Source organism: Sordaria macrospora, chromosome 1, assembly GCF_033870435.1.
Source record: "Sordaria macrospora chromosome 1, complete sequence".
Lineage (NCBI taxonomy): Eukaryota > Fungi > Ascomycota > Sordariomycetes > Sordariales > Sordariaceae > Sordaria > Sordaria macrospora.
The window spans coordinates 894,814-908,980 of NC_089371.1; the positions used below are offsets into that span (position 1 = coordinate 894,814).

A 14,167-nucleotide genomic window follows, 5' to 3' on the forward strand; every position below is an offset into this window, starting at 1 on the left:
CTTGTAATCGAATCGCCCAGTGGGCGAGAAGTAAAGGGGATGAGGTGGTGACTACCTACGTTAACTATCTGATAGGGGAAGCATGATAGAGGTGGGTAGGTCTCCAGGTTCACTTACCTCTATAAAATCGTCCATGAATGAAACACTGCTTATCTACCAGGCGGCTTTACACCTGTTCCCATTAATGCTCCAACTCAGGTCTCATAGCACGACACTCAATACTTCTGCAATCAACTTATCAAGCCGGCACGAATCAGATCAACACACATCAGGACACCACAATCACGGTCAAGTCCAGGCACAAAGAATAAATCTTCAAGGTCTTCACTATCAACTATCATAGACTAACTCCCAGAACTCCAAGCACCTTGATACCAATGGAGATCCAATGCCTCCGCCCATATATCCCATGACCTTGCACGATATCACCATGGTCCAACGGTACCCTTCCAATAAAGCCTCCATTTACAACCTAGATGCCATTGAAAAAGACCCGTCAAACCTGCTGATGGTCGGAGAAATACCTGACATATCCCAACCCCGGAAACAAAAACCTCAAGCGCTTCCGTCAGTTTGTGCTGTGTCCTGTGCTGCGTTTACCAGTCATTGGTAGCAGACACAGAGGTATTGCCGGCGTTGGTTAAGCACCCCAGCCATCGCCGCCAGCATTGTCGTCGACATTGTCGCCGCCATCACCGTCAGCAGCGCCCCAACCATCATCAGCTTCATCCTCGCCGGCATCATCACCGCCGGCACCCTCCTCCTCGAAGTCGGAATCGGCCTCGAAATGAAGGTGTTCAGTGTCCTCGGGAATGTAGGACTGGAGGAAATCGGGGACCTCCTGACCGGTCTCGAGAAGAGTCCTAGTAAGAACAGAGGCGAGATCCTCGTCACGCTCGGTATAGAACGAGGTGGCAAGACCTCTGTGGCCGATACGACCAGTACGACCAATCCGGTGGGTGTACTCCTCAATACCACCATACATGGCGGAGGGCAGGTCGAAGTTAATGACGTGCAAAACGTTGCGCACATCGATGCCGCGAGCAGTGACGGCGGTAGTGATCAGCACAGGAGATCTTCCGGCGCGGAAGGCGCGCATGGCAGCCTCACGCTCCCTCTGGGTTCTCTCACCGTGCATACTGACGCAAGGAACTCCCTTGTTGAAAAGGAAGTCATCCAGCTCATCAGCAGCGCGCTTGCTGTTGACGAAAATGATGGTGCGGCCGGGAGGCACCGTGTTAAGAAGGTCCAGGCAAGCCTGCTTCTTCAAGTAGGGCTCCACCCAGATGACATCCTGCTTGATGTTTGAGTGGGTGCTGCCGGCACGTCCAACGCGGAGACGCACATGGTTGTCCGCAAGATGAGTCCTGGCGAGGTCGCGAGCGGACTTGGGGAAAGTGGCGGAGAAGAGCATGTACTTGATGTTGCCCTCTTCCTGGTCTGTAGAGGTCACAAAGTATTAGCCCGAGCTCATCATGTGTTTGGGAAAGCGGGAGGATGTTGTGCTGGGTTAACTTACCACCACCAGAAAGGATCTGATCGAATTCGTCCTTCCAATCGTCATCAAGCATCTCGTCTGCCTCATCAATCACCATGTAGCGGACACGGCGCAAAGACAGGACCTCCGGGCGATCCATGAAGTCGATCAAACGACCGGGAGAGGCGACAAGGACGTCGCACCCTTTTGAAAGTTGATCTAGCTGATCCCTCATCGAGCCGCCGCCGTAAAGGACGCAAGGGCGCAGCATGGATCGATAGCAAAACTTCCTGGCCTCATTGAAGATCTGCACAGCCAGCTCACGGCTGGGAACGACGATGACAACCAGAGGCTCAGCTCGGCAGGGCTGGTCAATGCCAGGCTGGTAGGTGGCCGGGTTGGGACGAGGAGCCGCCAGCTTCTTTGCCTTGCCCATCAGCTTGTTGATGATCGGGATCAGATATGCAGCCGTCTTGCCAGAGCCTGAAGATATGTCAGTGTCAAGGTTATGAGGAGGGCGCCTGAAGATTAACTCACCAGTCTGGGCAATTGCGATGACATCATGTCCCTGGCTGATCGAGGGAATGCAGTACCGCTGGATCGGAGTCGGCACATCGTAGCCCGCAAGCTCGACATTGCGGAGCATAGCCGGGTGCAGGCCGGCATCCCTAAAGTTGTCGATGGGCTCGACGCGAGTAGGGCCCTCCTGGACAAGCTCAAGCTCAGCAATGGCAGAGAAGTCGATGCCCCTGCGGCCGCGCTCTTCAACAGGACCAAAGAGTTGGACCTCCAACTCGGGGAACTCGGGGCCAATGTCGCCCTCCTCGCCATCCCACTCGTAAATGGGGGCTTGACCATCCCACTCGGTCTCACGGTTGGCGAACTCGTCGTAGTGATACGGAGTTGCCTCGACCCAACCCTCAAGCTTGGGAGGTTGGACCTGCTCGATGGGAGCGGGGGCGCCTTTCTCGCCGTTGACGGAATGATGGTCAGCGCCGTTGTGGCCGTTGGTCTCCGGGAGAGCCGACCGGAGATCAGAAGTGCCCCAGGCACCGGCCTCTACCTTGGTGGCAGCGGGGGCAGCGCCCCAGTTGTTGTCGGCCATGACGCGGGAGTGGCTGTAGGCGATGGATAGGTTAGCTTGATGATCAGGTGAACGATGAGCGATGGTGGAGTGAGGTCTGTGATGGAATCAAGTGATCCCATGCGCTCATGTGGAAGTGAGAGATGGCGGGGTGACGCGACCGTGGAGGCAGGGCGCATCCGCAATGAGGATGATATCGATGAGGATGGGAAGACGACAAGATACATACTCTTTGCAGCGCTGGAAGGGTTCGGAGAGCAACACGTCGACCTATTGAAGAGTTCTGCCAGTGGGTGAGGATGTGAGAGGAAGAAGTTGTGGGAGGAGGAAGGGTAAAAATATTTTGAACTTTTATATCTGAGAAAAGCACAAGCCACCCAAGCTTTGTGTGCCAAAGAGGAGGGGTACTTGTTGCGTAAATAAGGTAAGGCAAACTGAAATTGGCAAGAGAGGAAGGAGCGGCGGCGGGAAGGGTGGCGGGGCAGAGGCAGCTACGATGGAGGGAAAATATGAGAGGGAAGGTATGACTGGATGAGCCCCTGCCTGGCAGGCGGTGCACGCACTTTTAGGGACGAGAAACAAAGCGTCACTGGCAGAAAGATGACGGGTAGCAACTGCCCGCCGCTGGTATAGCAAGTTTGAGACTGTTTTGGTCACGATAAGGGACAAGACGATGGGGCTGCGTGTGGCGTGGATCAAAGTGACGGCCCGGGGGAGATCTTTGGTACGCGGGTATCGAACGAGAAAGGTACCGGCCCTTTGGTTCACCGACAATGGAGACTCTTTGCGAACCTGGCGTCTTCTTCATGATCACAATCTTGACCTACGGAGTGTCTCTTGGATATTCTGTCGAGCACCTAGAGGGCTGATCTACCTAGATTTCCTGCTTTGCGCCCTCTGTTTTCTTACTCCTTTTCGTTGTCGGAATCCCATTACGTCGGCCACCAGTTGCAGCGTACCACTTTTCAAATGCCTCCCGTCCTCCAGGTACCTGGTGTTGTCAGCCACACTGCCACTTGATCTGACCACGAGCACGGCACGCCGTAGCGGGATGATTCTTTCGCGTTCGGACCATCTTCCAACAGGTTCCAAGCGCGTCCTGCTACCAGAGGACGGGACAAAGGCGGTATCCAGCTTGGATGGGCTATTGTTTTTTCTGCTGCCCGCAGAATAGCCATTCAATGGTGTCTGTCTTGGTGGCCGTTGGGGGGACCGGATCAAGGCACAGATCCAGGCCGGCACGGCAGTCAAACACTCCTTGATATTATCCAAAGGAAGGCAGGGAACCCTTCGACTATTCACAGATGTCACAATAAAGCTTTATTGATCCAGAATATGGAAGTTCCTCCAGAACTGGTATGCTTGTAGCTTCATTTTATCTGAGTGTCTCGCCTGCCTCTTTTCCCTCGCCATGGCTTGAAACCTCTGCCACTCTAGCTTCGACAACGCGACCCCATCTATACTCTATCCGAACCGCGGTCAGGCAAGGGAACGAAAGCTTCACAACAGGCAAATAATGGCGCAAGAGACGAGATCTCGAGACGCTACACTAGGTAGCCCAGGCAGATACAGACGTTATTCGAAGGAGAAGAGAGCCAGCCAGCTAACGAGACTTGGACGAAAGACTATCCCCAGGTAAGCAAAGAAAATACCAAGAAACACCCTCAAGACATGCGACGCCAGCTAACAACATGCTCAACAAGCAGGACATGGGAGAGAATCAACCTCAACGTAACTCGATGGTGGTCCGAAAACGCGATCGCGAGAGCGAACAATCCAAAGCACAAGAAGAACAAACCAGGACGATACGAACAGGCGAACAGGCGAACAAGCGTGAACAAACGACCACACCGCGCGGACAGGACGAATACCTACCTACCTACCTATCTCTCGTCTATACTTCACACACATTTCGTCGGACTATATACCCCTCAAATCTCCAGCCTCAAGCCTCAACCATTATTCCCGGGGCCAGATGGAAATAAGGAAACCATAAGACATTCGTTCGTCATTGGGAACAAGAACAGGCAGGTATTGCAAGACACTAGACTACAGGCTACAACAGCTCGACAATAGGACGATAGATTTAAGCTTAATAATAGGACGATAGACTTTACAAGAGAATAAGGAGAAAAGGAGAAAAGGATACTCGCAAGAAGAGACTATAACACCCATTCCCATAGAATATCGCCTGAGATCCATGATACCGGGGTAGTTGACAACACGCACCCCGGTCGGTCTTCTTGGACTATTCCCGACTGGAGTGAGTGACCACATAAGGAGAAAGGAGGCATTCTTTCATCAAGGAAAGGCATTCATCCGCTGGCACATCTACCTTGAGTAGGAACCGACATTGGAAGGCGCAAGATTAGATTACAGTTCTAGAGCAGCATAGAGGTAGGTGTAGGATAGAATAGAAGGCAGATCATGCAAGAGTTTACCTTAGGTAGGTTTTCTAGAATACGCTTTCCTACTGATCTCAGCACTCAGACCTCATTACTGGGCGTTACGGAAATTTTCGTTTGGGTGGTAATTCTGACCACAATCTCAGCCAATACCACAAATACACCGAAACTTTGGAAACAATGAAAATTACACCCATCTTGGGCGGCCCAGCCCGGTAAAGTATTTTACACCCGCCCAAAAAAGGGGAGGTCTGAGCACTGAGATAACCTCCTACCCACAGTGGCAGGCAGGTATGTATTCCAAGTTGAAGTCATGGCGTTATAGTAATGAAGTGCTTCGAAGACTGGAGGGAATTTGAAATTGTTCAAACATGTTTTAATTATACTTACTTAAATGCCGATACACCATGCCGTGCCATAACTATCGTCTCCTAGATCTCGTTCGAGCTTCCCTTCAGTGTGTAGTACAACATCCCTAGCAGAGTACCTAGCTCTGCTACGAGGACTCTTTGTTTTCTTTCTTTCATAACTCCCGTTCGGTGTGGTGTTGTTTGTCCTCGGACGCTCGATCAGCTCCTTGCTCCATCAGCTGCGTACTCCGACCAAGGACCTAAGCCCCTTCTAGGATCATATCCACGTGTGTCCCTGACAGTGAGAATGTCCCCATACTCCCGTCCATCATTAGGTGATACCCAAGTTTAATCAACCCTAATAACAACCTTCCACCCTAACGCCCCCGCCTCCCGAATCGCACAAGCCAAACATCCTCTCCGTCTTCGACTAATCACGGCATTCCAGCCCTTCTCCGCGCAAAACGCTCTGACGAGTATCTCCATATCCGAACCAAACTGGCGCCTTCGCGTCTCCGAGTGCATCTTTCTTGAGGCACTCTCCATGTTCCCCCCTCCCGTTGCTCCCTCTTCCTTGACACCCTCGAGCGTCGTCGGACTAGCGCACTCGTTTGTCGACGAGGTGATGGGAGAGACGGGAGTGTGATCATTACCATTTGTACTATTAAAACTGTCGGTGGTGCTGCTCCTCCGAGGTGTAGGGAATGAATAGCTCCCGTGTCTGCTAACGACTGGCGATAGGGGTATTTCGTGTTCCTGGGGCAATGACTGGAAACCGGTGATGCAGTCAATCACCAGGAATTTGGCTGCGCTCTTGGCGGAAGTGGGCGTGAGACTGGGTCGGTGGGCGGCGGACGAGCAGTCGTCTAGTAACGCCTCGAGGGAGAAGTCTTGCTTTGCCATTAACTCTGACAGATGCAGAGCAGTGTATGTATAAGATTTATGGAGGGGGTGGCCTGTGATTGTGTCAGTGACGGTCAAAAGATCGGAGTGCGAAGGAATTGACATACCGACAACGCTTACGGTCTTACCGGCGCCGCCACGCCCGGATAAGTCCACTTGCTGAATGGTAGGGCTGGATGGTGACCTGAGAATCTTGACATGTGAAGAGGGGACACATGGGTGAGAGGTCACGAAGTTGACATCCTTTGCCAAAGAATAGGTATGTTGCTTGGTCTCGTAGGTGTCCATATCCATGACGGTAAAAGACACCTCAGCAGGATATGTTTGGATCTGCGCCGGGCGACTAAGCTCCGAAAAGGGGGTAGCCGCGTTGTCTTCAGCTGGAGTGGTATGGTTCGAATTGATTGGTGCCTGTAGTTTCAAAGCATCCAGCTCAATCAGGAGGGTGGGTGGCGTCTTGTGGCGATACACGTTCTCAAATGGGATGATAAAGTCGGCTGGCAGGACTGACGAGGGGTCCGCGTCTCCCAAGACGTTTGAGTCTCTCTCAACTGCGAGCTTAGCCCAGATGCGGGCCTTCTTATTGATCCCAAGGGCGTCCTCTGTAATAGTTGTCAGTTGTGCAATCACTAATCGGTCAAGAAGGCCATCACTCACCTGCAGGTTCCTCGACGTCGATATTCACCCAGCCGCCACCAAATCCCTGGGGAGTGATATCGCTAGAGATCCAGCCCATGCACTCAGCAGAACCCTTACCCGCCGCAAGAACCCGGCCGACAATGCAAGACGTGCTCCAGAAACTCTTGCCCGAATACACGAAACCGCCGCAGAGGTTGGCCATGGTTCCAAGCCTCGCCATAGCCTCTGGGTCATTCTCCAACAGTGTAGCCATCAGGAAATGACAAATACCATCACCAGGTAGCATCAGACCAGACACATAGCTCTTTGACAACCAACCCGCCGAGCGCAATGCTGCCGATATCATCCTGCGCCTCGAAGGCTCGCGCTTTGGAGCTGCTGGTCTGTGCAGATCATGGCCAGTAAAGTAGGAGGAGCGATGGCTCTCTGCTCTGCTCAAGGGACTCGCAAGCGGAGTGTTGAACTGGGTTCCTTCAGTGACTGCTCGGCAGTTTTCGGAAATTTTGGAAGCATAGAAGTCGATGTCGGGCCAGCGCAACCTGGTCGCAAAATGCTTCAGTCCATAGACCTGGCGCTCGACATGCCTACCCTTAATGGCATATACCGGACCATGATGGTCCTTGTGGTTATGAGTGCCATGGTCGCGGGCAATGGACATGCGCTTCGTCAGAGTTGCCAACCAGCCTATTGGCTTTTCCTGCTCTGGACTGGGCGGGTCTGTCTTGACTATTTCAATGTTCTCCAACCATGCCCGGGCCAGGTGCAACGACCATTTAACGGTTGTGTTGGCGTCTTTTTCGAACTTGTGGATCTCAGCAGGGTTGATGCTCTCGATGCCAAGTTCGTCGCCCTCCGTAATGGCGTCGAGCCGTACAAGAAGCTCACAAGCGAGTAAGATTTGGAGGAGAAGCCAATATCTCTCCTCCGTAACGTCGCTGACCTCGCCGGGTTTGATTGATGCGTCATCATCGGCCTGGCCCTCGTCAGGGATGCCCCAGAGCAACTGCCCAAGCCGGATTCTCCACTCGACGAGTGAGAAGTCGATCCAGATGTTGGGAGCAGCGAGGACCTTGACCAAAGCAGCAATTTGCACCGAAAGGCTATATGGATCTCTATGATCAAGCACCTTTGTCGGAGGGTGAAGCATCTGGAGGAACAACTCATTGTATAGCTCGCTCGAGAGCCGACGCTCGCGCGGGTGCTGCTCACTGTAGCGCTTGCCGTTTTTGATCAGCTGTTCGAAAATCAAAGTTTCGTCCACATGGCGAAGGCCATCCTTAGAGGTCAGCATTCTTTGCCGTGCGTCAACGATGGCGTGAGGCCTGGATGCGAGGCTCTCGAAGCCCCATTGATCCTCCTTTAGCGCATCGGCAACGTTGAGTTCCAAAGCGGCTTGGAAACCCATGCTTCCCTTCTCAAGCCCGCCCATGCTCAGCATGCTGGGCCGCTCGCGACAGCGGGGATAGAAATGCGCACGGCGCTTTCTCTCCGAAGCTCGTTGGGCCGTGGACCTATCAGGCTGGATATCACGGGTGATATGCGGCCATGCTGAGACGCAGGTCCAAGCGCGGTCTTCGATCTGGGTGTGGTCGGTCAGATCCCGGATTTCGAGCTCCTCGTCCCAAGGGAACGCGACTGACGGATGCGGAGCGCCAGTATAATGGCCTTCGGATCGGTCAAAGTACTGAGGAGCTCCCGAGAAGAGCTTCTCTATCTCAGAATCGGATAGGGTAGCCATGATGCGGGCAAGTTTTAGTACCGGTCTTGTTGGACGGTCCCGCCTCAATTCACTGCCAGGTGGAGGCGGCGATGGGAGCGGTTTGTTAGCATTTATAGGAGAGCGTGATGATGACGGCGTGTGCGCCGATGGTGATCTGGGTGTATGGATCTCTGAGACTGGTGATCGAACTGCTGTTGAAGTAGTTGGTGATCGGAGTGTTGGTGGAGGAGGAGTCGTCTAAGTTGATAGTAACAGAAGTGGTCAGCCAAGCCGTTGTTTAGTCTCAAGTAGTTTAGAAAACCACAATGTCTTTCAACATCAACTAAAGCAGGGCGGAGATGTGTGTCTCTGGGAGGAGCAGGAGGTTGGGCATGAAACGAGAAACGACAGACAAGATGCCCGTCGTGTTTGGGTCGAGCATGTCTCCGCGTGTTGTATGCATCGTGTAAGTGCTCCCGTCGTACGATTGGCCCCCTGTAAATGCAGACGTATAGTGCCACAATGAGAGTGGTGCAGAGGGACGTTAGAGAGGATCACGCGGGCAGTCTTGGACCAACCCGGACCACTCAACGGGTTCTCTGGAGTGCGGCTTCGCTGTATGTAAATCCTCTCGCATGGGCCTCATTTTGGAGAAAGCTGGGGAAACCTGGGGAGGGGAAAGAGGAGATGACGACACTTGCCCGTCTTCACCAACAGCAACACGACATAAATGAACGGTCTGTGTACCGCGTATACAATTGTGAGACCTCTTGTGCTTCTTGGTTCATTGCTCATTGATTTCCTCCATCCATATGATGAAGAAACATCATGACCCATCGCAGTCTCGAGGTTCAATCGTGTGAGTTGGGATATTCAATGTAAACGGTCTGAAGCTTCAAAATGCACTTTTGCCTCTGCATCAGGTCTAATGGCCGACATGCATGAACAGACGACATGATGATGGAAGTCCGATGCAATGGGATGAGGATGGAAATCACCTACTTGGATGCAGCACAACTAAGAAAGAGAAAATAAGGTATGAATAAGAATCCGTACTTGTCTGAATGAAAAAAAAGAAGGGGGAAAGGATAAAGAGTAGGTAGGTATGTATAATGAGGGGAAGGAAGTGGTTTCTACTTACAGCTTCTCGAATGGTTCCCATGCCTTGTCTTGACGTTGTTTCCCCTCTTTGATCTCCTCTCTGTTCCCCTCCTCGTGTTCCCCCTTCCCGGTCGCTCATAAATTCCCGCCGCCTTTGAGAGATTGGGATTGGAGGCTGCGATGCAGCTCTTCCCCGCGGAGCAGCTTTGGGACTTGCCTGGTGTTGGTGAGGGGTCGATGTGCCTGAGGAAGGAGACGAGGCGTTGTTGGAGGAGTTGGTGGTGGGTGGCAGCTTCCCGGTTAATCGATTACGGATGTCTTGCAGAAACAGGTCTCTTCTCGACCCGCGCCGCTCCTTCTTCTTCTCATTTGTCGTCGTCTGAGCACTCTCCCGTCCATTTCCGCCAATCGAGTTTCGTCGTGAACTTTCGTTGCTGTTGGTGTTGTTGAAGGTCAACCCCAAGCCAAGCCCTCCAAATCGGCCCCTTCCATTATTACCCAATCCTTCAGCAACAGCAACATCCCCTGTTCCCCCAAAGACATCTTCGGCAACGGTGACAACGGTGGCGTCTGCCGGCTTGGCGAATTCCGAGTTCCGCCTCCGGGGCGTCCTCCTCAACATCGACAAAGACGGCATCTTTTCTTCTTTGTGGGAGATGGCGCGCTGGCGGAATGATATGCGCCGCCTCGATCTGCGGCCGCGGCGCTCTCATTGAACGAAGAAAAAAGCGAACCGAACCGGGAGAGCAGCGGCGTCCACCTGTTAATAGAGGCCCACGGCACTTATGCTCCAGCGGGTTCGTTGTGTTTGGTGTCCACCGGGATGCGATACGGCGATAGACTTAAACTTGCCGGGGCCGGATTTGCTGTGTGAAGCTTGCCAAGAACTCGACGTCGGCTTCAGAGAACTTGGGGGCTAAGGCCTCAACACTATTCGTTCGAATTGCTTGGTGGGTTTCGCTGATCAGTTGAAACATGCAGAGACAGCACAGGAAAAAAAAAAAGAAGGCTGTGATGAGAGGAACCTAAAGAGTATAAAAAGGGAAAAAGATGGACTAGGCCGTCGATGATCCGTTGGTCCTAGTGAGCTGGTCTAACGGACTAATATTGTGAGGATGGAGACCGCGGCTTGAATAGGAGCTATGCTGAGGAGTGAGGAGGAGGAGGACACATAAACTCCGGCACAGGCTTCATGGTTGTCTCAGGATATCCCAGGTACGTCCGTTATATTATGGCGGCGACAACGGCAGTCATCAGTCTTTGCCCGGTTCCCGTCAGAGCTTCTTCTAATTCTGGTCTGGAGTGGTGGAGGGATGGATGAATGGGAAAACCGGACTGACAACCAACCCCCAACCAAAGCCAATGACATGAGAAATAATAGGGACTGCTATTTCCATCGTGAACAACTTGACAAGGACTGGCCATGATAAGAAGAGGCTGCCAGCCTGCCACCAGTCCATCACCCCGGAAGCCTCACAACTTTGCCCTCATCTACCTGTGCTTGGGTAAGAAACCTCGAGAGCCGGAGGGAAACGCTGCGCCAGCCAAAGCAGTCCATCAACAACAACCCACAGCCAGTCACAGGCCAAAATACATAGGGATGTGCCCGACTGGTTTGTTTCGAATCCATGGAGTTCGCAGCCTGTAATCTTGCTCCCAGTCCTGGAAGAAATCACCGTGTGCTACAGGTGAACTTTTTTTCTTCCTAATTGCTTCATTGAATCGGCCATGGTTGGACTTTGGAAGAATTGGTATTACGTCCGCTTGGATCTGCCCGGAGGGAACGCACGCACGCAGTGACAATAGGGGCATGGCATGGGGAGGGTATGGGGGAACCGGCCCTAAAACAGTGGGCGGACCGACGGGAAGTTTCCCCCCTACAAATCCACGCTGGGATCCACGTTGAAGCATTCACAAACCAAAGAAGCTCCCCTGGACTTCCTGGATCCAACCTCAAATACCGGTTTTGGACTGCGATTCATCAATGCCAGTCCTGAAGAGCATTGGGAGGGAAGTTTCCATGGTCGTATATTCCGCCAAGGGGACATCGTCGTCGGAGATCCCAAGCGAGACCCAGGGGACTTTTGTCCACAACCGTCCAGCAACCGTCAACATTCAAAAGCGGCAGGGGATTGCCTTACAACCACGCTCACTCTCTAACGGCCAGAACGATGTCCTGTTGCGCAAATGCAGTCATAGCAATAAAACACAATCGACGCCGCAATTTCGCAGGCTGACAAGGACCTCCTCTTTTTATGCTTCAGCTGACGGTTGCGGCAGTCGGGCAGGTATTCATGATACTCCGAAAGTGGTGATTTGGTCGAGTAACAAACCCTCCATTGTTCGTCGAAAGCTACCAGGCGGGCGAACCATGATCATTCTGAAACACAAGGTGCCACTACAAGACCGGACCAACCATCTCATACTGTTACAATAGACTACCAATTGATCACGGCATTTGCCGCGCTTGTCGTGGACGATTTGATAATTATATCTTGTGTGTCCGATTGGAAAATGTCGGGGAAAAAAAAACGAATGGCAAGATTGTGAATGGGTACAATTAAGCGGGCGTCCGGCGTCTAAATTGTTGCGCTAAAATGACCATCAAACTGCGACTGAGTGGCAGCCGCTGCCCGCCAGTCGTTTCGTTATGTGTGTGCAACTCAACTAACTTTATCAGCGACAACCGCCCTTTGAAGCACGATATCATCTTGTCCGACGGAGAAGAGAAGGTGAAGGGCTGAATGAAGGGTATCAAATCATGTTTAAACCAGTCAGTCGTCGCAGTAATTCAGAACCCAACTGCCATTTGCCCAATTGTCATTCATCATCCAACCATCCATCCAGCTACTTTTCTTCCTCTGTCATCAAAAACACCCAATGAAACGCAATCCTCTGCGACACGAAACGGATATCTGCCAGAGCCTTATGCCTTATGCCCTATGCCATTCATGCGCCGTGCGCCATGCGACCAACCAACTCATGTCGATATCGAAGCACCCCGTGCCGCACGCAATCCCATCAAAAAGTGCGGATGGGAGCCGTAACATCTGCCTTGTGTGTGTCTGTCCCGTGTCCCATGTCCCATGTCTTGTTCTCGATCGGGAAATCGTCGGCCGACCGTGCCGTGCGTGCGTCGCGACGTGCGTTATGAGAGCTTGTAAGGGTCCTTCGGTACGCCTCAAAGGTTTGAAGTATCGGATTAATGAACTTGTTCCCAAATCGTCCCGGTCTTGGCGTGACCCGAGCACCATTACCACCGCTATCACCACCACTAAAATTATCATCACCAACATTTCGCCGAAGGACAATGTCAAATTTCCCTCTTACGGTCTTGCACTGCGCCCCTTGTAACAGTGACTGGGAGGACTAACTCATCATGCCGGGGGAGTATCGTGAAAGACGACAAGCAGGTATTTCGCATCGGGCACGATTACTAGTTCCTGCTTTTTCGTTCGTAGTCGTAGGAGCTTCAACTCGTCCTGTACAGGTTGTTGTCAGTTTAAGCTTTTCTCGCAAACCTGAGCCAATCCTTTTGGGTCCCAGGTTCCATCTAGAGTTCAGAATCTTGGGTAGAGATTGGGTAAGGGAAAGGGGAAAAGAGAACCTGCGAGAACTCACCTCCCCATCCAATTCCTGCACGAACTCGCCCGCATTCGACACAAAACTCCACACCATTGCCGCGAGCTCTACCACGTTTTGATCGTAGGCGCTCACTGCATTGCTTCCGCTGGTGCTTGCACTCCTTGCCCCCGCTGCAGCTGCGCTAGCACCTGCTCCAGCTCCAGGTACATCACCATCCATGCCCGTCCCCGAAGACACCATCGTTGGTTGCGCAGCAACTGCCTCCTCCCCCGTCGTAGTCACCGCCGTACCGGGAGCCGCTCCTGCATCGGTAGTGGTCGTGTCGGTAGTGGCTCCAGGAGGGAAGGAAGGTGACAATGGGCCTTGCTGGTCCGTGACCGGTTCTGACTGCTCTGGTTGCTGTGGTTGAGGCTTGGCTTTCCGGATTGAAGAGATTTGACCACTGGTTTTGAGGATGGCTCCCGAAGCGCGGTCGAGGACCATGGCACCTTTCACTCCTGGCTTTTTGGAGAGGCGGCCTAGAGTCTCTTCGAGGTGGGCGGAGGGCGAGGGTGACTACGGGTGGATGTTAGTGACTGTGCCTGAGGAGGAAGAGCGCAGGTGGGGGGACTGACTGTTGGGTCGGACATTGTGAATTGATCTGTGAGTTTGAGGATTAGGTGTTCTGATTGAAGGGTTTGGTTCGCGCAACTTCAAGAGGTTGTTATTTCAAAAATGCGAAAGATATTCAATAAGCTATCGATGAGCTGTGAGAGCCCGAGCCTCCCTTGCTCGTTCGGTGAGAGCTCACAGAAGCAACGAACGAACGAACGAACAGCAACAGCGGCTAGCAAGGTACCCATGCCGTTACCCCTGGCCGACAGCTGTCAAGGGTCTTGGCACACCAAGGATTCTGCCACGTTATACCGCTAAAATTTCCAAACT

The 14,167-nt window shown here is 52.7% G+C and overlaps 4 protein-coding genes across 4 annotated transcripts; all 4 read right to left on the reverse strand.

The window, feature by feature from the left end:
* Positions 1–315: 315 nt before the first annotated feature.
* SMAC4_05246 (uncharacterized protein) lies at positions 316–3,180 on the reverse strand. Its single transcript, XM_066090251.1, has 3 exons — positions 2,015–3,180; positions 1,520–1,960; positions 316–1,440 (listed from the first exon to the last, which is right to left on the reverse strand). Exons 1-3 carry the CDS (start codon positions 2,580–2,582, stop codon positions 641–643), a joined length of 1,809 nt encoding a protein of 602 aa, XP_065945486.1. The 5' UTR covers positions 2,583–3,180; the 3' UTR covers positions 316–640.
* Positions 3,181–5,149: 1,969 nt separating this feature from the next.
* Positions 5,150–8,665, reverse strand: SMAC4_05247 (uncharacterized protein). The gene is made up of 3 exons (XM_003346999.2): positions 6,877–8,665; positions 6,327–6,821; positions 5,150–6,272 (listed from the first exon to the last, which is right to left on the reverse strand). Exons 1-3 carry the CDS (start codon positions 8,594–8,596, stop codon positions 5,665–5,667), a joined length of 2,823 nt encoding a protein of 940 aa, XP_003347047.1. The 5' UTR covers positions 8,597–8,665; the 3' UTR covers positions 5,150–5,664.
* An 886-nt stretch (positions 8,666–9,551) lies between these two features.
* SMAC4_05248 (uncharacterized protein) lies at positions 9,552–10,295 on the reverse strand (the record flags this gene model as incomplete). Its single annotated transcript, XM_003347000.2, has 1 exon — positions 9,552–10,295. One exon carries the CDS (start codon positions 10,293–10,295, stop codon positions 9,552–9,554), a length of 744 nt encoding a protein of 247 aa, XP_003347048.2.
* Positions 10,296–12,173: 1,878 nt separating this feature from the next.
* Positions 12,174–14,156, reverse strand: SMAC4_05249 (uncharacterized protein). Its single transcript, XM_003347001.2, has 3 exons — positions 13,858–14,156; positions 13,280–13,798; positions 12,174–13,140 (listed from the first exon to the last, which is right to left on the reverse strand). The coding sequence occupies exons 1-3, from the start codon at positions 13,870–13,872 to the stop codon at positions 13,036–13,038; spliced, it is 639 nt and encodes a 212-aa protein (XP_003347049.1). The 5' UTR covers positions 13,873–14,156; the 3' UTR covers positions 12,174–13,035.
* Between the last annotated feature and the right edge of the window lie 11 nt (positions 14,157–14,167).